The following is a 21580-nucleotide window of genomic DNA, read 5'->3' on the forward strand; positions in this document are numbered from 1 at the left end:
AACTGGATTAACATGAATTCCAATGGCAAATGTTGCTTTAATGTCTGTTTTATTTGGTTTTAATCATGCTTTTTGTGACATATAATCTCATTAACTAAGGTTGTACTCAATCGACATTTCTACTAACGGAAAATTGAAAACTAGCGATGCATTTCTGGTATTACGATGATAATGTGATATGTTATTTATTTACTTTCCCCTACTTGCACGGAGTCTACTTTCCAGTTGGTGTTGTTAAAACCAAATAAAAATGGAAAAGGAGTGTTGATTTATGTTCCACATGGTTCTGACACCATAGTCTGTTTTGGCAGATTTATGCCGCCTCTTCCCTACACCCTTCGTTTGTGCTTGGGCCCTCCCAATTTCTCCAAATGTCGGGTGTCGACACTACGTTCTGCTTGATTACTTTATCAGCTCTCGCTGTTGCCACTTCAGCGAGTTATGACCTCATTTTCGTTGACCCAACAAAACACGACAGAGCCCGACTGTCATTAAAATGTTACTGTATCGTATACCGACCCATTTCTAGCCTCATGTTTTGAGACATTTTTGCTTTTTCTTGATTCCTTTTCTCCCTGACTACCAACTCCTTGGCTTGTTTTAGGAAGAAGGATGGACGTTGGTTTCATTAGTACGCCTGACTTATTTATAGACTGTGTGCTGTTATTTTGGCTCGTTGTGGGCCCTATAAAGGATGCTGGAGGCTGATGAGACATTCCTGCGTCTGGGAAATATTTTCAACTGAGGCTAGGGAGAGGTGTGTGTCTGTATGTGTATGAACGCTTGAAATAATGAAATGTCTCAACACGGCCTTTTAATGTCCTGGTGTCAGAGGATGATATTAAAAAAGTCGTCAGGGAGAATGTACAGTAGCATGTTTTGCTACTTTTTGAACTCTCAAAAGCTCTGAGGAGTATCGTACATATCAATCAAGTGGGTCTCATTTTGTTTTCACCTCCACTCGTGGTTTATATCTATTTAATATACAATATAAAAGGAAGTAAATGGTACAAAAAGAGCATGGTGCAGACGTGTGTGCCCCCGTGTGTGTATTTGGTTGATTTATTTTTTTCTTTCATCAAACAATGCGTTGACAGAGTGACAGGTCGGTGCAAAGACATATTGATGGACCAAAAGATTTCAAAATATCACCATAGCTGCACTCCCAATGGGCCTTTGCCATATGTATTCCTTAAAGTGCAGAAAGACAGACTGCATTGTCAGCATTTGCTATCCATCCATCCATTTTCTCAACCACTTATCCTCACTATTAGCACTTAGTTGAACAATATTGCTCGGCTGCCCTGCTTTTCTTCATGTGGCCTTTGAGGCTTGCCTGACCCGGCAACACGGAGGTCCAGTTGTTCGTCTATATTGTCTGGGATGATGGAAAATGCGATGTAGCTTGGTTGGACCATTTTTGTTTATGTACCACCGCCCTGCAAACCCGACAAAAATGTTGTTGGTTCTGCCATTCTCTAGGCAGTTAACAGTCATTGGAATCAATACATCCTAAAATTAAATGTTGATTGAATTCACACGATTACATTATGTATCAACAAAGGTAAAAGTAAAGTTAAAAAGGAAGCAAGTTGATGGATGCTCTGCTCTGATTCTTGGGTTACCAATGTACCTGCAATATGTTTAGGAGGCAGTCAAAGCTAAACTTGCTATCACGAACTTGCTATTACTAGCTCGCTGCTGCCGCTCGATTATTCAATGGAAGTTTGTGAAATTGTGGAAAAGAAATGTTGAATAAATACATTGGCAGTGTTGGGGAGCACTGCAGAAATGCCACTTGATAAAAATCTTACTCGCGGGCTGGAAAAAAAATATTGATATTTGAAACATACTCATCATTGCCAAAGTTTACTGTTATTTTAGGAAGTCATAATTACTTACACGGACACACGATTACGATGGTTTGTGATGCCAGTGCTAAATGTATCCAAGCTAAGTATTTCCCATGTAATGCTCTAGCTAGTCTTTATTGTTCCTGGTAAAAAGAGCACTGTGACGCATGATATATTTTTAATTAAAAAACCACCACATGCTCAAGAAGCAACACCAGTCAAGTATTTTCACCCTTAGGACACCTTTGTTTTAGCTGTCCAGACCTACCACCAAATCTTGATCAGAATCTCCCCTTTCGAGTTTGAGAGATTAGCGCTTCACAACCCTGCAGCGGGGATGCTGTCTGCCTGGCAATTTGACGGCTAATCCCCTGCCTCTTTTACAAATCTCTTCCCTGATAAAGGCGTTGCTCCAACATTAGTAAACACGGCAGGCTCTGCTTGCCCTACTCGTCCTAACAAGCGCTGCTAGGAAATGGAGGGATCACCACGGCATCATGGCTGTGTTCATGCATACGCTGAATGAGGAAACTCTTCTTAAAGGTCCAAAAAACGAGGATCTTTATGCCCTGAATGGGTACCTTATCTTGTACAATCGCTCACTGCATTACCGCTGGCTGCTGCCGGATGTCCCTGACTCGCAAAAAAAGGAATTCCTTGCCTCACAAGCTGCCTATTTGACCATGGACGGATGGTGTCCTCACAGGGGTTTTACTGGCAGCATTAGCCTCTGGCCTTTGCGCTGATGTCGATCTCCTGCACGGTTGTTCAGTCTTGGGGAGCAAAAGCATGGACGTTCTGAATCTGAAAAGCAAAATGCCTTCGACCTGAACAAAACTTGACTGGGATGATGTTTAACCATTCGGCGGAATGACATCGACTTGATGACGGGGATGGCTTTTTGTTTGCTGACCCGACAGGTGGGACTCCTGATGACTGGGTGGATCTTTGCAGAGGGAGTAGGGGGTAAGTGACATGTCCTTTTCCCACGCCACGGCCGCAGTGTTCTACCCAATAATTATCAAGAGAGTGAAGTGACCTGTCAGGAAGAATTTGGCAAGATCCTTCTGTGACAGACCGTACGATGCTTAACTTCTACCTTGCATTCCTGGGTAAGGTTCAGGGTTCAAATCTTATTTTTGGCCTTCCTGCGCATAGTTCGCATCTCCCATTCTCGCTTTTGTGGGCTTTCTCTGCATCTGCCGCCCTAATTCTGTTGACTTCCAATACTGCGAAAGGACCAATAACAAAAAACATTTTCAAACTGAAAAATGGTTCGTTCTATTGACAATGGACTCGGGTCGGTAAAAGTTTTACAGCCAAGTCACAACTAATCCTAGGATAGAAATATCCAATATGTGTGTGTGTGTGTGTGTGTGTGTTTCTTGTTAGGTGTGCAGCAGAACGGTGATTCTACAATGGGTAACGCTGGTAATTGATAGTCTGTAGGTTGTTTGGACAGCAGGTAAATCCTATCTGCAGCTGCACTGCTGAGCGAACGAGTGGGTGGGGGTACGGGCGTAAGTTATAAATAAGTCTTCCAAGTCCTGAGGATTTGAAAATAACCAGTCTGAAAGCGGACGGGAGGGGGGTTTAAGTGAAGCAGATAGTGTATCTGTTAATAGACAGGATGAGGGGTGGCCAATATTTCACATGGCAGCTGTTTCCTTATCGCAGTCGATAGCGCATGCATTTCAATCGGAAACAGTTCTCAACACGTCAACTTGAGCATAAAATGTATGCTTCTGCCACTTTTAAGTGACTTCCATTCACCGAGGGCATTAAATCCAGGACTGTAATTTGTAAAGGGAGATGATCGAAAAATAAATAAATAGATACAATAATTGAGGACAGAGACAGAATGTTGAAGGGGGGGCAGCAGAGATTGGTCCCTGTGAGAGATTCGTAGGTATTAATGAGGCCATCGCTGGAGTGCAGGTCATCGCGCTACGGCTCTGGCTTGTCATTATAATGGACCTCACTAGTCAGCTGGCAATCGATCGGAGTGCTGGCCTGTTGTTCCTCACTTTTCGCGCCTGTCAGGGCTGCCACCTCGCGAGAGGCAGGATGAAGCATAATCTTTTCCCCGACGACAGATTCCATGTCCAGATACGACCTCATTATTTGCAAGGTGGTGTGAGTTGATGCTGACCGACAAAACTAAAAATTAAAATTGTAACTTCTGTATGTGGTCACTGATTCTTACAACAATTGGATCATTTACCCTGAACTTGATTTAATTTGGTTCAGTGCATATACGCCGTAGTCAGAAGACCTTGGTTCCAATCATCAGCTGACTGGGTATACAAACAATGGATGGATGCAACACATCTTAACTTAAATCAAGTCTATGGAATCATCTATCAGTGTGAACATATCTATAAGTGTCTTGTGATAGACTGATGACTTAATCTGGTTGCATCCCAACTGTCGCCAGAAGTATTCTTGCCTCACCAATGACCTTAATGATGAGAAACGGGATGGGGATAAGGGCGGTGTGGGGGTAAGTATTTCATCTTCATCCTACATTATCTGTGATTTGCCAGCAATCATTTCAGGCGGTACCTCTTCCCCAGAATAAAATCCAGCGTTGAAATATGCCGACATCTCCAGGTCACATTGGCTTGTCAGTACTTTGTTTTCTCCTTGAGCGAGTCCCTCCCTCTTCCCCGTAACAAATTGTGTCAAACTGAATCGATTAGGATTAGGTATTAAGGACATCCTCCTTGAAGTTAATTGCTCTGTGGCACATTAATAGTGATTAAAAGCAGACTGAACTAGATCCTGTTTGATGAGTCTGGAATACATAGAAAGTCTGAATGACTCATGTACTGGTCTCGTTTACATTTAAATCCTCCGGCCTCTGGAGATTGACGGGAGATATATGGTCCCATCTGCCCTGGCAGACCGGCTCACGGATCAGACGGATAGAAAAAAAAACACCTTGTGACCAAGTGACTGACAGAAGCAGAGTGCCGGCAAAGAAACAAAAGAACACTTGGATCAGTGGTTCTTAAACTGGGTTCAATTGAACCCTTGGTTTCGGTGAGTCGGTCTCAGGGGTTCGGTGGATCCTCTCTCGCAAAGTTCTACCCCTCCGTCTTGTCTGCAGTTAGTGGCCATTGAAAGAAGGGTTCGGTTAATGAGCATATGAAACTGGTGGGCTTCAGTGCCTCCAACAAGATTAAGAACCAGTGACTTGGATCAAGTTCCTCTCAATCATTTCCCCCTTTTTTATTTGTGATTGTCACCATTGTAGAAAAATAGGTAGAAACTCAATCCCGCCAAATTCTTTTGGCTCCTGAGTTAGAATCAGCGCCATGAAAACAGCGCCTGTGCCAAACAGCAACGCAGTCTCTGGGAGTCAACCTGACGTTTACTCCTCCAAAGTTGTTGTGTGAGCTGTTTTAATGTGTGAAAGTGCACGCAATTGCAGTCGTGTCACATCAACGTCCGCGACAATGTTGTTCACTCATCCTTGAACCGCAATGCACAATTCCTCTTATTGTGCTTCGACACGGTTTCTTGTAAAGTGAAACGGATCTTGCTGTGTCGGCAGTCGCGAAAGAATGTGGGCATTCAAAGCTGCAATCTTAAGTCCTCATAGTGGTTGTCTGTTTTTATGTAAATATAGCGTACCATTGTGTTTGAAATAGAGCAAGAAGGTGTTTTTGTTTCACCCATCCAATGGTTCACAACTGTGGCTTAGAGACAGACACCCCCAAAACTTAAGGATAAACATTTAATTTGAATCCAGTTTCTGGCCATGAATTCAAACATTTCCTTAAATATATATATTTTTAAACTTTGGACTTTTATGCATGCAGGTTGTGCGCAAATATCTGATTTTGTTGCATGATTTTTGTGGGAACATTTGAATGGAATCATATTCTTATATTTCTCCACGGTTGCATACATGTTAAGTTTCAGAAATCATAAATCGGGATATTTTAGTACTCGCGGCTTTGTGGTGCGTGTTAAAATAATGTGAGCGTTACTAAAGTGTAAATTAGAAGTAAATAAAAAGACAAAAATGCTTTCATTGTTTATTTATACATTCAATTCGTATAAAATGTATTTTCTTTTTTACATTTTCTTTAGTTTCACCTTACAAATAAACTGTAATTGTTAATGTATTGTGTCAATAGTTGCTTTATAAAGTGAGTATTGTCAAAATCAAGAGTGTCCTGATTAATCGTGAGATTTAACACATATGCGGTTGTTTCTCTATTCTTAATCATGCTCTCTGGAATTAAAGCATTTTTGTGGCTTTTCAAGTCATACAACAGACCACCAAATTCAATATTGCCCTTCAGCAGTCCCCTCCCATTGATCCCGTATTTTTTGCCGCAGTACTGTGACATTTTAAAGGTATAGAAATAGTATTGGAAAATCGCTTGTAACAGCTTGCACACTGCAGGGCTCCGGAATGCTTATTTATTGCGGCGCTACGAAGAACCTCTAAAAAAAGGGTCGATAGTTATCTGTCTCTACGTTTCTTATTTCATTTGAAAGTATTGCCAAACAATTACAATTGGGATGTGGGGGTGTATGGGGAGGTTTTACTGTCACATACCTTGGAATTGGTCCTCCTGGCCAAAGACGTCCACTCCACAAGCTGTTACAGTCTCTAATCTGGCTTGACACCAAGCTGATTTACAATACCTCCTACCATAAGCGTTGGCTGACTGGAGGTAATTGATTTAGTACAGTGGAGACACCTGCTGAATAGTATGCAACCCTCCCATTATCAGCACCCCCCATTGATGCACTTGTATAAATTTGGAGGGGGGGGGGTCATATTCGCACATAGGCGGCACCTATTAAGTAGAAAGACATTTAAATTCCACGCTCGTGCGTAAACATTTAAACTGTGTATGTATTTTTGCTATCCTGTTAGATTTGCTTTTCCGATGTATCAAACATTTACATTGGTCAATGTGACCCTGCATTCCATTAAAATATTTTCTTTTATAAAATTACAAACGATGAAAATGTTTCTTCAGCTGTCATCTGTACATCTTTGAAGGTGTCGGATGTTTCGTTCCTCATTCGAAAAGCTTCGTCAGCGAACAAAAATTTTCTGGTAGCTCCGGCCCTATATATATATATAATGTATATATATATATATATATATATATATATATATATATATATATATATATATATATATCATAATGAGGTGGCGGTGCCAGACATCTGCTTTGATTGGTCCCTGTTCTAAGGTTGGGGGAGCAGTAGACTACTCCCTGAAGCTAATCTAATTACTACCTTTGTTCTGTCTGATTACCTATAATGTACTATGCCTGTCTCTGATTGCCCCATTAGCCTGGTATAACCTCATTAGCACCTTAGAGCAGGGACCTATCCAAGCAGAGGTCTCGCACCGCCACCGCTGTCCATTAGGGATATACATTATAAACGGCCAGAGCTACCAGCACAACTCTAGTTCACTGACGAAGCTTTTCGGATGAGGAGCGAAACGTCCGACCCCTTCAAAGAAGTACAGATGGTGGCTGAAGAAACCCTTTCGTCGATGGACCACTCCTGTACGACTGATAGTTTACACAGACGTATTACAAACAAACCCAAAAAATATATCATTAAAATCGACAAAAGCAGAAATAAAGCCATAAACTATTACAACAGGTGGATTGACGCAGATTTGGGTTGCTGGATTCAAACCTCACGTGTCATTGCTGTACTAAAAATGTACTTCAGTGCATGGCAAGTTCTGGAGAGATAATAAAGAGGAGACAAAAAATGAAGCTGTAATTATTAAATGTTCTCTTTTGCATATATGAGTTAATTTTTTTTAATTTGACACAGGCTGCTTCGACACACCAGTATTTATTAGCCGGGACCGGTTTTCACGCAAATATTTATTGTCGTTATGACTTGACGACTACATAAGTCAAAGTAAATGGCACATTTGAATTTATGCACAAATTAGCTGAATGCTACCATTTTAGAAAGAGAGCTTTGTCAGGTCGCATTTCTACCGTCTGTGATGTCAGTTAGGAAACAAAAAAATGGTTTCGGTTGTCCTTTAAATATGTGTAACGGTGTACAGAAAATCTGTCACGCTTTTGTGAACTCTTATAGCGTGGAGAGCATCCAATTGGAAGATTCAAACCCAAACCTCAGCGTTTTGAGGCACACATGCTAACCACTGTGCGCTAAACCGGCTGAGTATGATTGATTCGTCTCTATGGCTTCCAGGCTATTCACTGATTCCAGAAAATGTACAATTCTTCCCACTTTAAAAATAACAATGCAAACCTGCGTTTTGACCGTTTTTAGATGCATCGCCGTGTAGGAAAAGAGCCAACAAGACCCAGTTTTTCTTCCATTTTCAGTGGTCTCGTCTAAAAGGCCCCCCTTGAGATCCACAGGGCTAACTGTGCGGCTAGCTAATGACGGTCTTCTGCGGGGGTGATAAGAGGTTTGTGTTGTGCTCCACAAACAAGCAGAATTTCAACATGGCTCTCATGTTTGTTTTTCATGCCCTTGAAGGCTTTTCTTGCTCAAAAAAAGCGGGCGAGGGGACCTCGGGAGGATAACGGCGATGCGCTCAGCCCCGCGTGGTGAAATTGGAGTGTAACATGATCGTGTTATTTTCTTTCTTTTTTTGCTGTAAGCGCAAAGTTGATGGTGCGTGTCTCTTATACGCTGTTGCCGCGACAAGGCGGCGCGTTGAAATCCGAGCCAACAAAGGCTAACGTCCTGTGACCTATCGAGTTTTACAGCACGTCTGTTTACAAGCCGATTGCAGGGGGTTAATTGTTAACGCCTTACTGCCAAGAAGACAGCTGAAAGGCTCTGCTGCGGACGATTGGACGTCTTTGGGCTGGATCACAGAGTCATGTATTGTCTCCCAAAGAGCTGGCTGTCGGTCGCCATTGCGAGCGAGCGAAAAAAGCAGTTACTTGATTTCAATCAGGTTTCAGTTACTCATTTACTGCTATTCCTAAATTTATTCGGAAATTGAAAATATGACGTTGAAGGTTTCTTTTGGTGATTTGAATGTTTATTTTCCTTGTAGTCCTAAAAGTCAATATTCTAGGGGGAATTTGGAATTTAAGTAAAAATGACAAAAACTAGCACTGGAGTGGACACATTTTTGACACACCTTGCAGTGAATGAGTTAAAAACATTATCACTTCTCGAATGAGGTTCCAGTTTGTTTGTTTGTTTGTTTGGTTGGTTTTTGTGAGTGACGTGTGTCATGGAATGACAGTGAAGAGTTTTAAAACCCCTTTTAACCAGCGCTTGTATTAGCATTATGAGCATTTTGCTGCAAAAAGCCTCTTACGGTATGTAAATCAAAGCTGCAGTTGCATAAATTATACACGTTCCATGTCAGACTACTTTTGTGTGTATTTTGATGCAAAATTAAAACAGTTAAGCATGTATACTTTGAAGGCATATATTTTTAAATCACAGTTAATAGTTCCGATTTATTATTATTATTTTCTATGCCACTGCCACCTAGTGGCAGCCGTATATTGTACGATTTATAAGTGAAATATTCTGTCCATCAAATGACTCTCCAAGTGCATTAAGTGCAGTTGCAGATGACAATAGAGATGATGGTACAAAAGTGACACGATAAAATCATATTTTTGCTAAATGTATCGTATCTTCCAGCTCTACCACGGGTTTAGGATTTGTATTTCCAGTCTGTCGTTTTTTTTCTCTATTTTGTCATGTGGCTTTTAACATCAATAATATTTCTAGTCGCTATTGTACAAGGTGGCCGTTAAAATGAACAATCAGAGTGGGACGATGGTGTTCCACTAACTACATTACATGTCTACTTTGCTAGCTAAGGGTATCTACATGAGCGAACTGATTTGTTGGTGTCAAGTGGGCTCCAGTGTGGATCGCATGTCTCACACAATCATGTGTAAGCACGCCCCAACCACAAAGAAAACTTGACCTACAATCCAATCCAAGTAATAAATCACGGTCAAGTCAAGTGTGTCCATGGTGGTGATGCAATTCAGCCGTCTAAGGTACGGTAGAAATTCGGTTTATAACTCACGGTGACGCACAGGGATTGAAGGCGCCTGATTAAGCAGTCACACGGGCGCTTACTTAGTCCAATGTTGCAGGTTGCCTCACTGATCGGATGGAATGTTGATGTGGTGTTTTTTCTGGATGAGTGAACGTTTAACTTAACTCAAGCTCCTTCATAAATTTTCACTGATGAGGTTTGGGGCTGGGGTGGATTTACACCTGCAGGGCACCCGGGGGGTGTGCAACTCAATATTGGAATTAAGAGGCGATGAATATTATGCTGATTTGTGTTACATGGTGGCAACGGTGCACACTTTCAATTGGATTTATTGGAAGGTGATTATCGGTGTTGTCGCGAGGGGAAAATGTCCTGCGCCGCAAAGCGCCGTGCTAAGGCTTGGTAATAAATCAAGAGGCAGGCTTTGATGTAAAACTTACATGCATCAACGGGGTGGGAAAAAAAAGACAAAAGGTGTGAATATTTGGACCTGTTCGGTGGAAAGAAAGTAAAGTATCGACAGCCTGTGGCATCGTGAGCGCTTTTGCAAACACGTATACTACCAGCTTTAGTATTACAACATAATTCACATACAGTGATACCTCGGTTTACGAACGCTTTAGCTAACGAACTTTTTGCCCTACAAACGTTAAATTTGCGAGAATATAATTTTGGAATACAAACTATTTCTTGGGAAACACGGAGCACCGCAACGAGTGATGTGTCGTTCACGAACGAGCCAGTTCTTGGAGCTGGATCTCTGAAGTGAACAAAGCTGAAAATGGCAGCCCACTTTTTTCCCTTCTATTCCCTAACCCCAGTCTTCGGTTAAAGCCGCACGTGATTCGTCAAGATCTGTGATAGAGGAGGGAGGGGACACACGCAGCAGTGAGCGGGGGGAGGGGTTACCGAAACACACACACACACGAAAGGGATACGACAGAGCTTGAAACAAAAAAAACAAAAGTTAAATGGTGAGAAAATGGAACGAAAACAGTGAAATTTGGACTTGTTTCAACTTTATTGATTCAAAGGCAGAGTGCAGACTGCAAGGTTAAAATAGCCCATCAATCAGGCTCCACAAATAACCCGCACAAGCCATCTGTACAATTTGAAGAGACCATACAAGCAAGGGAACCAGCTATTAATGAAGTTTCTAGTGTGTCTGCCTGCATCTGTTACTGTTGCAATATCACAACTTCTAAGATGTACAACCCAGAGCTCCTTGAGACAAGCCATCAAGGACCATCACAAAGGTAAAAAACGACTTTATTATAGTGTACAGTTTATTTCTTCAATTACAATACCATATCACATTTATTGTACATAAAATAAGGTATATTGTGTGTAGTTGTAAGGCTTATTTAGTTGAAAATTATGTTTTATGGGGAACTTGGGAACGGATTATTCTCTTTTTAATGGTTTCCGATGGGAAATTAATGTTTTGAATACCCACTTTTCGCCTTACACACACTTTCTGGGAACAAATTAAATAGGAGTCTTAAACGCTAGCGTTGTCACGGTTTGCAAGGTGGTGATGGTGGTTGACCCCCCCCCAAAAAAAACAGGCAGGAGGGAGAAGCAGGCTGCATTTGACAAATTGTATTAATATAAAGTCAGCAGGGACAAAACCTGAAACATCAGTCATCAGAACAGAAAAGTCCAAAGTATCAAACAAAACCATGAGTAAAAATATGACAAGATGAAACAAACCAGACATAGTTAAATTTATGTTGGAAGCGGCCTTCACATCCCTTCCCTCATAGCGAACTCCTTAAAATGATCAAAACGTTGACGTCGTGCTCCGCCACAATAGTTACTTAAGGTAAAATAAAAAGCAAAATATGTCTTTGTTCTTCTATCTAGGCCAGCTAAGTATAGTGGCAGACAATTCCAGTTTTTTTTTTTCAAAGAGATGGCGGATGATACATTTGATATTGTTGCCATTCCTCCGATAACAAGATAACATCATTGTGTAAAATTAATCCAGCCCAAATTTCACAGTGATAATTCAATCAAATGCGCTCATCAGTTCATCGGGACTTATTCAGTGTCTGATTTTTGTTTGCTGTTGTCACAGTTTGTCATGTAATGTGCTTTGGCTGCTTCCATAAATATTCTAAAAATACTTTTGTGAGATAACACATCTGTCCTGATCTCAACTTCAACTTCAAACGTTTCCAGCGCACCGGACAATAAGGCGCACCTTCAATGAATCAATAATATTTTCCAAATATATTATGTAAATAGATACGTTTTCCAAATATAAGGCACACCACATTATAAGGTGCAAGTAGAGGCTGGGGTTATGCACGACTTCTTATATGGGGGGAAATGGAGTCGCCGTCTGTCGACAGTAGTTGCGAGACCTGTTGAGGCTCAAAATGACTTTGTATACGTGCTAGGGAGCAAAGCAATCTCCGGGTGCGCCACTTCGCCCTTTTTGATTCAATCTTAACCGGTTTGCTGTCTAAAGAAGCCCCCTCCCCTTGACAACAGGTAGATACGGAACCAAAGAAATGGTACTCAGATGTATATTTGCAAGAGCAGATGCGCACGTGTACATCAATGGCAAATACACCCTGGCAAGCAAAAAAAAAAAAATGGCCCAAGGCGTCACCACTTGACGCTTTGCTTGAGGACAGATGGCACCGTAAAATGACTAAGCAAGCAGGCACAGAAGGCAAAGACCCCCCTCCTCACAATCCCCAGTAACACACGCACGCACGCACACACACACACACACACACACACACACACACACACACACACACACACACACACACACACACACACACACACACACACACGTTTCAGTTCCGACAACCCCCACCCCTTAACCCCCAGGCAGTAATCCTGTTCTCCAACAGTACAAGACAAACCGTGTGAAGGAATGCAAGCAACGGGCACTAGCGCACACAGAGCACGACCTATCAATAATTATTCTGACTGAGCTCAAGAAACATACAGGGTGGGGTGGAGGGGGGTTTGGGGGGTTACTCAGGGGGTGTCAAGCTTACAAATGGTGCACAAGTCAGCTGTGACCAAGGACTTCCCGTGTAGAAAGGGACACTCCTTTTTTGTTTCCCTTCACGGATATGTTTCACGTCAAGGAATATATATTCACAGGCGACACAGAGATGAAACCGATTATCTCAGGCAGAAATATATTTCACTTTGACAGCGAATGTAGTTGTTGTGTTGTAATTAGTGGCAACCCCTGCACATATTTCTCGAGAAATGATTTGCTCTGCATCGTCACAAAGTAGATTACATATTTAGGTAGTCATTTTGTTTTTGGTCGCCGTTAGTGATGAAAATCTCACTTTGTCATGATAGAATGTGAAAATGGATAACAGTGCACTTTTTGAAATTTCGTCTTTGATATTCATCAAGGACACAATTCCACCGTTGTTTTGAAGACTCCATTGCTTGCGTCACTTTGTACAGGGTGACCCGAAAAAAACGGGCCCCAACTCTAATTAGGCCCCTTTTCTTCGGGTTTTGTCCGAATGAAATTAAACTTGGGTCACAACTATTTTATTATATTCAAAACATCACATCAAAACACGTGGGTTTTTGGCCTTCTTTTCTCCGTTCTACAGCATATGTTCTGGATGGCCTCCATTTAGCTTCCGTGCATTCCTTGAGGCGAAGCACAAAGTTGTCCATTATGTTCTGACAGATGGAATTGTTCCATAGCAAGTTCCCACACCTCAAACCTGCCCTGCGATTGTCTGAAAAAGAACTTCGGAGGCAGAGTGATTGGTCTCAAGACTGATTTTGAGTGGGCACCCCATGGCCCGGACCTAAGCCCCCCATATTTCTTTCTTTGTGGCTATCTTAAGGACAGAGTCTTACAAAACGTCATGACAATGTCCATGTCATTCTTACAGACTGAATTGGTAATGGCTCTCATCTCCTCCCTGGTTGCTTTCTTGAGATCCACGATAGTTCTGGGTTTCCCTGCGTTGACTCTGTCGTTAAGATAGCCCCAAAGAAAAACATCTGGGGGGCTTAGGTCCAGGCTATGGGGTGCCCACTCAAAATCAGTCTTGAGACCAATTTCTCGGCTTCCAAAGTTCTCTTTCATCCAATCTCGGGGCAGGTTTGAGGTGTGAGAACTTGGTACCTCTTGCTGTAACCAGAACTTGCTCATGAGCGACTGGTAAATGGACCATTTCCGTCTGTAAGATCGTCATGGACAACTTTGAGCTGCCCTCAAGAAATGCAAGGAGCGAAATGGAGGCCATCTCTATATAAAAATGCCAAAGAACCTAGTGTTTTGATTTGAAGTTTTGAATATAATAAACTAGCTATGACCAAAGTTTCATTTCATTCGGACAAAACACTAAGAAACTGGGCCTAATTAGAGTTATGGCCCGTTTTTGGGGGTCACCCTGTATTCAAGCTACGAACCAGTCGTGGTTGTTTGGAAGCGGCGATCTACTGCGCACTTTGGTGGTAGTTGCAAGGCAGGCTAACTCAACCTAGCAAAGGTGTACTTCCCCTCCCCACACCTTTAAACCTTTTTTTTTCCTTCCACACTGTTCATTTTGAGACTCCCGGCGTCCCATTGATGCCTCTCTTAATTACTTCCCTAAACCTCTTAGTCTTCTGTCTGTCGCGCTGCACATATGTCATGCTAGCATGCTAGCTTAAGGGTCTGGGGGGGAGTCCCCAGACTCTTAAAAGCTTCTTCTTAAATGACTCTGGAGGCTGTGGATGAGTCCCCGGATACGGTTCATTCCACCATCGTTGAAAACCCTGAGCTGTTATTACAACCACACCGTGGCACATCTCCCCAAGCGCAGGGTTGTAAATAAGTTGCTAAATAAATAAGAAACAACACATCGCTTCAGGATTTTTTTTTCCTCATTGAAGATGAAAAGCATCTGCCCAATGCCAGCATATGCTGCGGAAGATATCCGGCGACAAGCGCCGAAGGTTCGGAAGCTGAGGCGGCGAGCCAACTCTATCAGCCGCGCTGCACACCAAGTGCACATTAAAACAGGTGTCACAATAAATTTGTCAGCCAACAAACCTGATACAGGCGATGTTAATTTATGCCGGGGTGAATGGGTCAGGGAGGGGTGTGCGGAAGACGCCTCGAAGCATGAGCCGGAAATAAAATGTTGGCTTCAAATATGGTTCATTTAGATTTCGCGACATGGGGAGCCACTTCCATTGATCGATGTTTTAGCATATCCCGCAAGCAGTTAGTCTTCCCATCATTTTGAAAAGCCATCCATGCATTTCTGATCATTTCCCTACTTGGGTGCATCTTGGGCTGGTAATCAGCCGACCACAGTTTAAATATGAACAAACCACATTCAAAATTGTGGACAATTTAGTCTTCAACAAACCTAATGTGTTTGTGGACGCCCGACTACCCAAAAAAACTGTTTCAGTCACACTTTGCAAGGTGGTGGTGGTTGGTGGACCCCAAAAAAGCAGGCAGGAAGGAGGAGATAAATTGTATTAGTCGGCAATAACAAAATGTCAAACAATGTAGTCATCAGAACAAAAAGGTCCAAAGCAGCAAACACAACCATGAGTTAAACATGACAAGGCGTAACAAACCTGACAGATTGAAACAAATAATGACCCGACACTGAATGGTCATACCTAGAATCCTTTTAACTGCCACTGATTAAAATGACCAGCAGCTGCAGGCAGGGCCCGACAGCGCCACCCGTTGGTCGCGAAAACCAAAACGTTACAGTTTCAAGCATAGGCAGAAAGATCATTTTACCAAAATGTTTTTTGAATTGAAAATAGGACATAGAGTGGCATTCCCGAATTAGTTCGGGTTTTATTTTTTTTCATGCTTGGGTGCTGATAAAGCGCTGGCCAGATCTTTGTGAATGTTTTTCCCTTCTGCAAGGGGGCAGCATTTCCCTTTTTTCAATGTTGGCGCTTTGTTCTAGCTTCATCTGTTGTTAAAGCTCTATATAAACTAATATGTATGTCCTGCATTGTGTTTTGGACAGCTGCTCTCATTTCAAGATCAGATAACTCCAGACCCATATAATTTAGGAATTAACCCTTCTTTTCTGAAGAAAGAAGAGAGTCTGTTGAATGTTTCTGTAATCCTAAAACTCAATATTCTGTGGGTCCAGTGGACATATTTTTGCACATCGTCTGGCAGTCAATGCGTTAATTATCACATTGTCAACTTTCACTATTCGATCAATGAAAGTTTAGTTTACTCCTTGGCCCTCGTTGAAATGAGATAAAACGGAAAATGTTGTCCTTCCGTTCAATTCCGAGGCAAAAAAAGGCAAAGAGCTCAAGTGAGGCTCCCAAGTTTCAGGTGACTCACGACATTCCTGTGAATCATTCCACTCCGTCGCACTCTCAATAGAAGAAACAACAAACCTTGACACTTTTGTTTTTCTTTTCTTTTTTTTTGTGTATTTGTTTTTTTGCTCAGTCTATATTCCCTCCACAGTGCGGTTAGAAAAAATGCCGTCAAATATTTACAAGCAACCTCCGAAGTAACACGCCACTCAACACCTTCAGACGCTAAAGAATGCAAAGGTATTCTAAGCCCACCCCTTCCACTCTGCAAATAACGAAGGTTTTGTTTCCCTGACACGTTAACATCTATATGGAATGAAAAGCTGACTGGCCACCCAGCTTGTGTGAAAATAGACTTTTGAGATATATTGTCGTAAAGCCCTTCAAGAGACAACTTTTCAAAAAAAGAAACTCCTATTTTTTAATACCCGAAAAGTCCTCTGGAGATACTACTTTAATTCCATGAACAGAAAAGATTTCTATCCGTACCAGATTGTGGGTCTGCTTTATAGCGTTACAATTGCTCATCAAAGATGCCCCCCGGGTGAGAGGATAAGAAATTTTGTTAGTGCAATTTATGGCCACGTACAGTTACTTTATTTGTAATAGCATTAGGCAGAAACTGCAGGCTAAAAAAATGGAGGAAAAAAAAGTTTAGGTCATATATCTTGATCCTATTATTTTCGACACTAAATCGAATCCCTAAAAAGACAACAAAGAAAAAAGAAGCCACGCTTCCTGAAGAGCCCTTTTTTCTCTCCCAATACATTTTCTCCAACTGTTTTAAAGCTGATGCCTTTTTATGACTTACTTAATTGTGCTTCATTTGTGGCACACATGCTGCTCGCAGTTCTCCCCTGGAGGTCGCGGGCTGAGAGGGTGGCGGGATCTTAGCTTAGCGTACATGTTGCATTTCCGTGACATAGTGGCACTTTGGTTAATTTGAAGCCATCTGGAGTAACAATCTTGCTAATGGAGAGCGTCAAGTGAACGGCGTTCCTCTGGGAAAGGATTGAGTTTTTCAAGAAGATCATTCCTCGCCATGGCTATCTTCCTTTGTCTTTTTCAGATATTTTTTCCATCAATCCACACCTGCCGTAAAAACTACAGTTTTCCTTAACCCATTCCGGGTTAAGGAAATGACGGTTTCCAATTAAAACAATAAATAAAAAATGGTCAAAATAGTCAGTACAGTGATACCTTGGCTTACGAACTTAATTGGTTCCCAGAAAGTGTGTAAGGCGAAAAGTGTGTATCACAAAAATTAATGTCTCATAGGAAACCATTAAAATGAGAATAATCCGTTCCCAGGTCCCCATAAAACATAATTTTCTACTTGATAATTTTCTCAGCCTTAAAACTACACAAAATATACCTTATTTCATGTATAATAAATGTGCTATCGTATTATAATTAAAGAAATAAACTGTACTGTCTAATAAAGTCGTTTTATTTACCTTTGTGATGGGCGTTGATGGCTTGATGGAATGGAGTGGCTGGTTTCATCAGTGCTAAACACTTAATGAGGAACGTAGCCTTCTTCTTTCACCATCTTGAGGAATGATCCCTTGTAGGTGCTTTCTCTGCGATGATTTTATCTAGTTCCTCATCAATTGTGTTCTGTTCAGCTGGGTTGATAGCTTTTTGCATCAAGTGTACAGATGGCTTGCGCGGGTTCTTTGTGGAGCCTGATTGATGAGAATTTTAACCTTACAGTCTCCACTCTGCCTTTGAACTACCAAAGTTGAAACAAGTCCAATTTTCACTGTTTTCTATCCATTTTCTCAGTCTCTCTCTGTCGTCTTCCTGTCTCTTTAATGTTTAAACCACCTCCCCTCACTGCTGCATTCTTGACCAATCACGTGGCTTTAACGGAAGACTGGGGGCGGGGAATAGAGGACAAAACCAAGTCGGCTACCATTTTCTTGTTAGGAGTAGGGGCTCGTTCGCAAACGACACATCACTCATTGTGGCAGCTCCGTGTGTATCCCGAAAAATAATTTGTATGCCAAGGTAACATTTTCATAAATATCACATTCGTAAACCGGAAAGTTCGTGAGCCAAGGGGTTCGTAAACCGAGGTATCACTGTACTAAAAAAAAGAAAAAAAAAACAAAGCAGCAATGTTAATTCAAAACACGAGAACAGGCGATTGGCTAAATGCTAGCTCTTCGCTTCCTTTAGATGAATTGCGCATGTGTGTGGTACGAGTCTTTCCTGGAATCCAGAGTGACAGCTCATTCCTGGAATCGAGACGAAAGAGTTAGCGTCGTTTTTATCATTGTCGTATGAAATTCCGATTTTAATACAATTCATTTTCACAGCATCATCCAAAACAGGTGTTACCAAGCCAAACCACACACAAAAACAACAAAAGGAGCACAGAGTACGCCGTGAAATTTGACCTGACGGCCATTGCACCTGCAGGAGTAGTGAAACAGATCAATACTGTTTAAGATCATACCACCAAGATTGATTTCCAAACTTAAAACGCCAATGAGGTTGAGTCACGTGTCTTTGCGGTATCGTACCAGAAAGGAAATCAGTCGTGATATTGAGTTTCCTCCAGCAATGAACACTGTTAAACATATTTTCGCACCAAAATCTTCTACTTGAGACAAAAATGTATTTGTGGTGGCTCGCTACATGAAAATGTGTGTAACCCAACTGCTGTTATGATTTATTTTGGATAGCCAATTCAAGATGTCATTGGTTCGTTTTAATCAGTGGCAGTTAAAAGGACTTTCCGACACAACCATTCAGTGTCATGTCATTGTTGGTTTCACCCTGTCAGGTTTGTTTCATCTTGTCATGTTTTACTCCTGGTTTTGTTTTCTACTTTGGATGTTTTTGATCTGATGACTTTGTTCTGTGAGATTTTGTTCCTGCCAACTTTTATACAATTTTTTTATATCAAATAATCCCCGCTCCTCCCTTCTGCCTGCTTTTTTGAGGGTCCACCACCACCACCTTGCTATGCATGACAGAAACAGGTTTTCTTTGTGTAGTCGGGGGTCCACGAACACATTAGGTTTGTTGAAGACTAAATTGTCCAAAAATTAGAATGTAGTTTGTTGATATTTAAACTTTGGTCAGCCGATTACCAGACCAAGATGCACCCAAGTAGGAAAATGATCATGTGTTACTCCTGGTTTTGTTCGCTACTTTGGACCTTTTTGTTCTGATGGCTTTGTTTGAGATTTTGTTCCTGCCGACTTTATTTCATACAATTTGTCAAATACACCCCGCTCCTCCCTTCCGCCTGCTTTTTTGGGGGGTTCCACCACCACTTTGCAAATCGTGACAAAGACGGCAGATCCAAAAAAGTCTGCATATAGCGTTAATGTAAAATATCGGGCAATCGGATCTCGGATTGTTTTCCTCACCTCAGAGGTTAGTTGGGAGCTTGGTGGGTCGTCCAGTCCCTGCGTCATTGATTCCTAGGAAAATTGCAATGGTTTGTGGGATGACTTTACAAGTCAAGCACGCTATATTGTCTGGAAAAATAATTTGTTCCTGCTTTATTTCCAGAGAAAATAGTCCTAGCTTGTGGTCAAATACCAACAATTTAATTGCAGGTGCCATTTCTTCCATTTGAAAATGTCGAGGGCAGGGAGTAAGAAAGTTGCATTGACAACAGAAGCTATTAAAGAAACAAACTGATGGATGTCTATCACGGTTTTCGATGATGTAACGGTAAATATCCGGATTGTTAAAGGACAACCGACGCCTCCGGACAAGTTGTGTCCATAATTTTTAAAATCACTTCAAATGACTTCTACTGAGCGTATTTTACAAAGATTCCATGGCATATAGCTATATTTTACGTTTTAAGACTCACGCTGAATATTCGGGAAGTCTGGACCTTATGAAACTCGCAATTTCCGGGGTCATTTTGAAATAGTCTTGGGACACTTTAAGTCATTTTTATTGGTGTTTTGCATTTGACTAAAAATATCAGCCTGCGTGTTTTGGGTATTTTAGATGCTATAAAACGTTTTTCTGATGTCAGTTAGGAAACAAAAAATGGAGTCGGTTATCCTTTAATTTTCTTTTATTAATTGTGCTCATGTATGCCCTTGCAGGATTTAACCTTTGATCGTGTCAAAACGGGACACGTCTGAAGGGGGGACGACGAGCAAGTGCTGGAGCAGCAGCAGTGCCAACCTTGAGACATGGCACCCCCGCCACACCGAGGGGCGTGTCTCGTCCTGCTCCTCAGCTGCGCTGTGATCTCATCATTGGCAGACAGTAAGTATCTTTGCTCGATATTGTCGGCGTGTTCAATTCAACACCTGCATCGGGAACGCGTGGGCTAGAAAGTTCACTTTTTTCCATAGTTATACGGTCGTCTCGGATCGACATGGAGCTTCTACTTTGTGATAATAAAAGAGCCATCTGTGTCTCTGGCCCATCTGCTATCGCGCTGAATGGCAGCCCTGGCGGGAAAATAGGTGCACAACGGGATGTGGTGCTGTTGTAGCATCTATTGAAGTGGGGGGCGGGATACTTGAGAGGCTCTGCAGTAGCCAATACAAGGTCAGAGATGGAATGAATTCAACACATGACTTCACCTATAGTGCTGTCAAAGCGTCACCGTAATTCATTTGCATGTGTACAACTGCAGTCACCACGACTGAACCACGACGAGGCCTTCGTTTCAGGTGTTGCTCAAAGTCTTCTAAGCACTTGCTTACTATGATTATTTATTATTATTTTAGATTCAGATTCCTTTTCTACTGAAAATTGGCGTCTACTAAGTAAAATAAAATCTTTTCCTTTCGGCTTTTCCCTTCAAGGGGTCGCCACAGCCAATCAGTGTCCTCCATTTTCAGAGGTTTGATTCGCATGCTTGTTACTAAGTCAAATAAGTAATAAACAAACGTTACTTAACGTATTCTCTGCCATTCACAAATGTATTCAGGAATTGAAAATATGACGTCAAGCGCCATTCCCAAATTTGTTCGGGTTTTCCTTTTTCATGCTTGGGTGCCGATAAAGTGCAGGCCATGGCCTCTGGCAATGTTTTTTTCTCTTTTCCACAAGTCGGCAGCATTTCCCGTGTTTCCATGTTAGCGTTTTTTTCCAGCTTCAGCTGTTAAAGCGCTATATAAATCAATATGTATAGATTGTATTTTGTACAGCTGACCCCATTTCAATCTCAGATAACTCCAGACCCATATAATTTAGGAATTAACTCTCTTTTCCTGATGAAAGAAGAGTGTCTAAGTTTTCTAACACTGTATGAATGTTTATGTAGTCCTAAAACTCAATATTCTGTGGATCCTGCAATTCGAGTGAAAATGACAAAAACCCTGGCACTGGAGTGGACAAATGTTTGCACATGACTGGATGTGAATGAGTTAACTAATTAATGGCTTGATTAATTTGTTAGTCAATAAAT

General features: G+C 41.7%; 1 protein-coding gene across 14 annotated transcripts in view; it reads left to right on the forward strand.

The window, feature by feature from the left end:
* LOC148891393 (receptor-type tyrosine-protein phosphatase F-like) overlaps positions 1 to 21580 on the forward strand; it is a 232682-nt gene that overhangs the window by 62001 nt on the left and 149101 nt on the right. For all 14 annotated transcript variants that reach the window (XM_089009063.1, XM_089009067.1, XM_089009066.1 and 11 more), the window contains one exon: positions 20262 to 20427. In XM_089009063.1, coding sequence (XP_088865189.1) covers positions 20352 to 20427 — 76 coding nt within the window. In that variant the 5' untranslated portion in view covers positions 20262 to 20351. The remainder of the gene's footprint in view (positions 1 to 20261; positions 20428 to 21580) is intronic.

Source organism: Hippocampus bargibanti, linkage group LG11, assembly GCF_051943395.1.
Source record: "Hippocampus bargibanti isolate YZ-2025 linkage group LG11, ASM5194339v1, whole genome shotgun sequence".
Taxonomy (NCBI): domain Eukaryota; kingdom Metazoa; phylum Chordata; class Actinopteri; order Syngnathiformes; family Syngnathidae; genus Hippocampus; species Hippocampus bargibanti.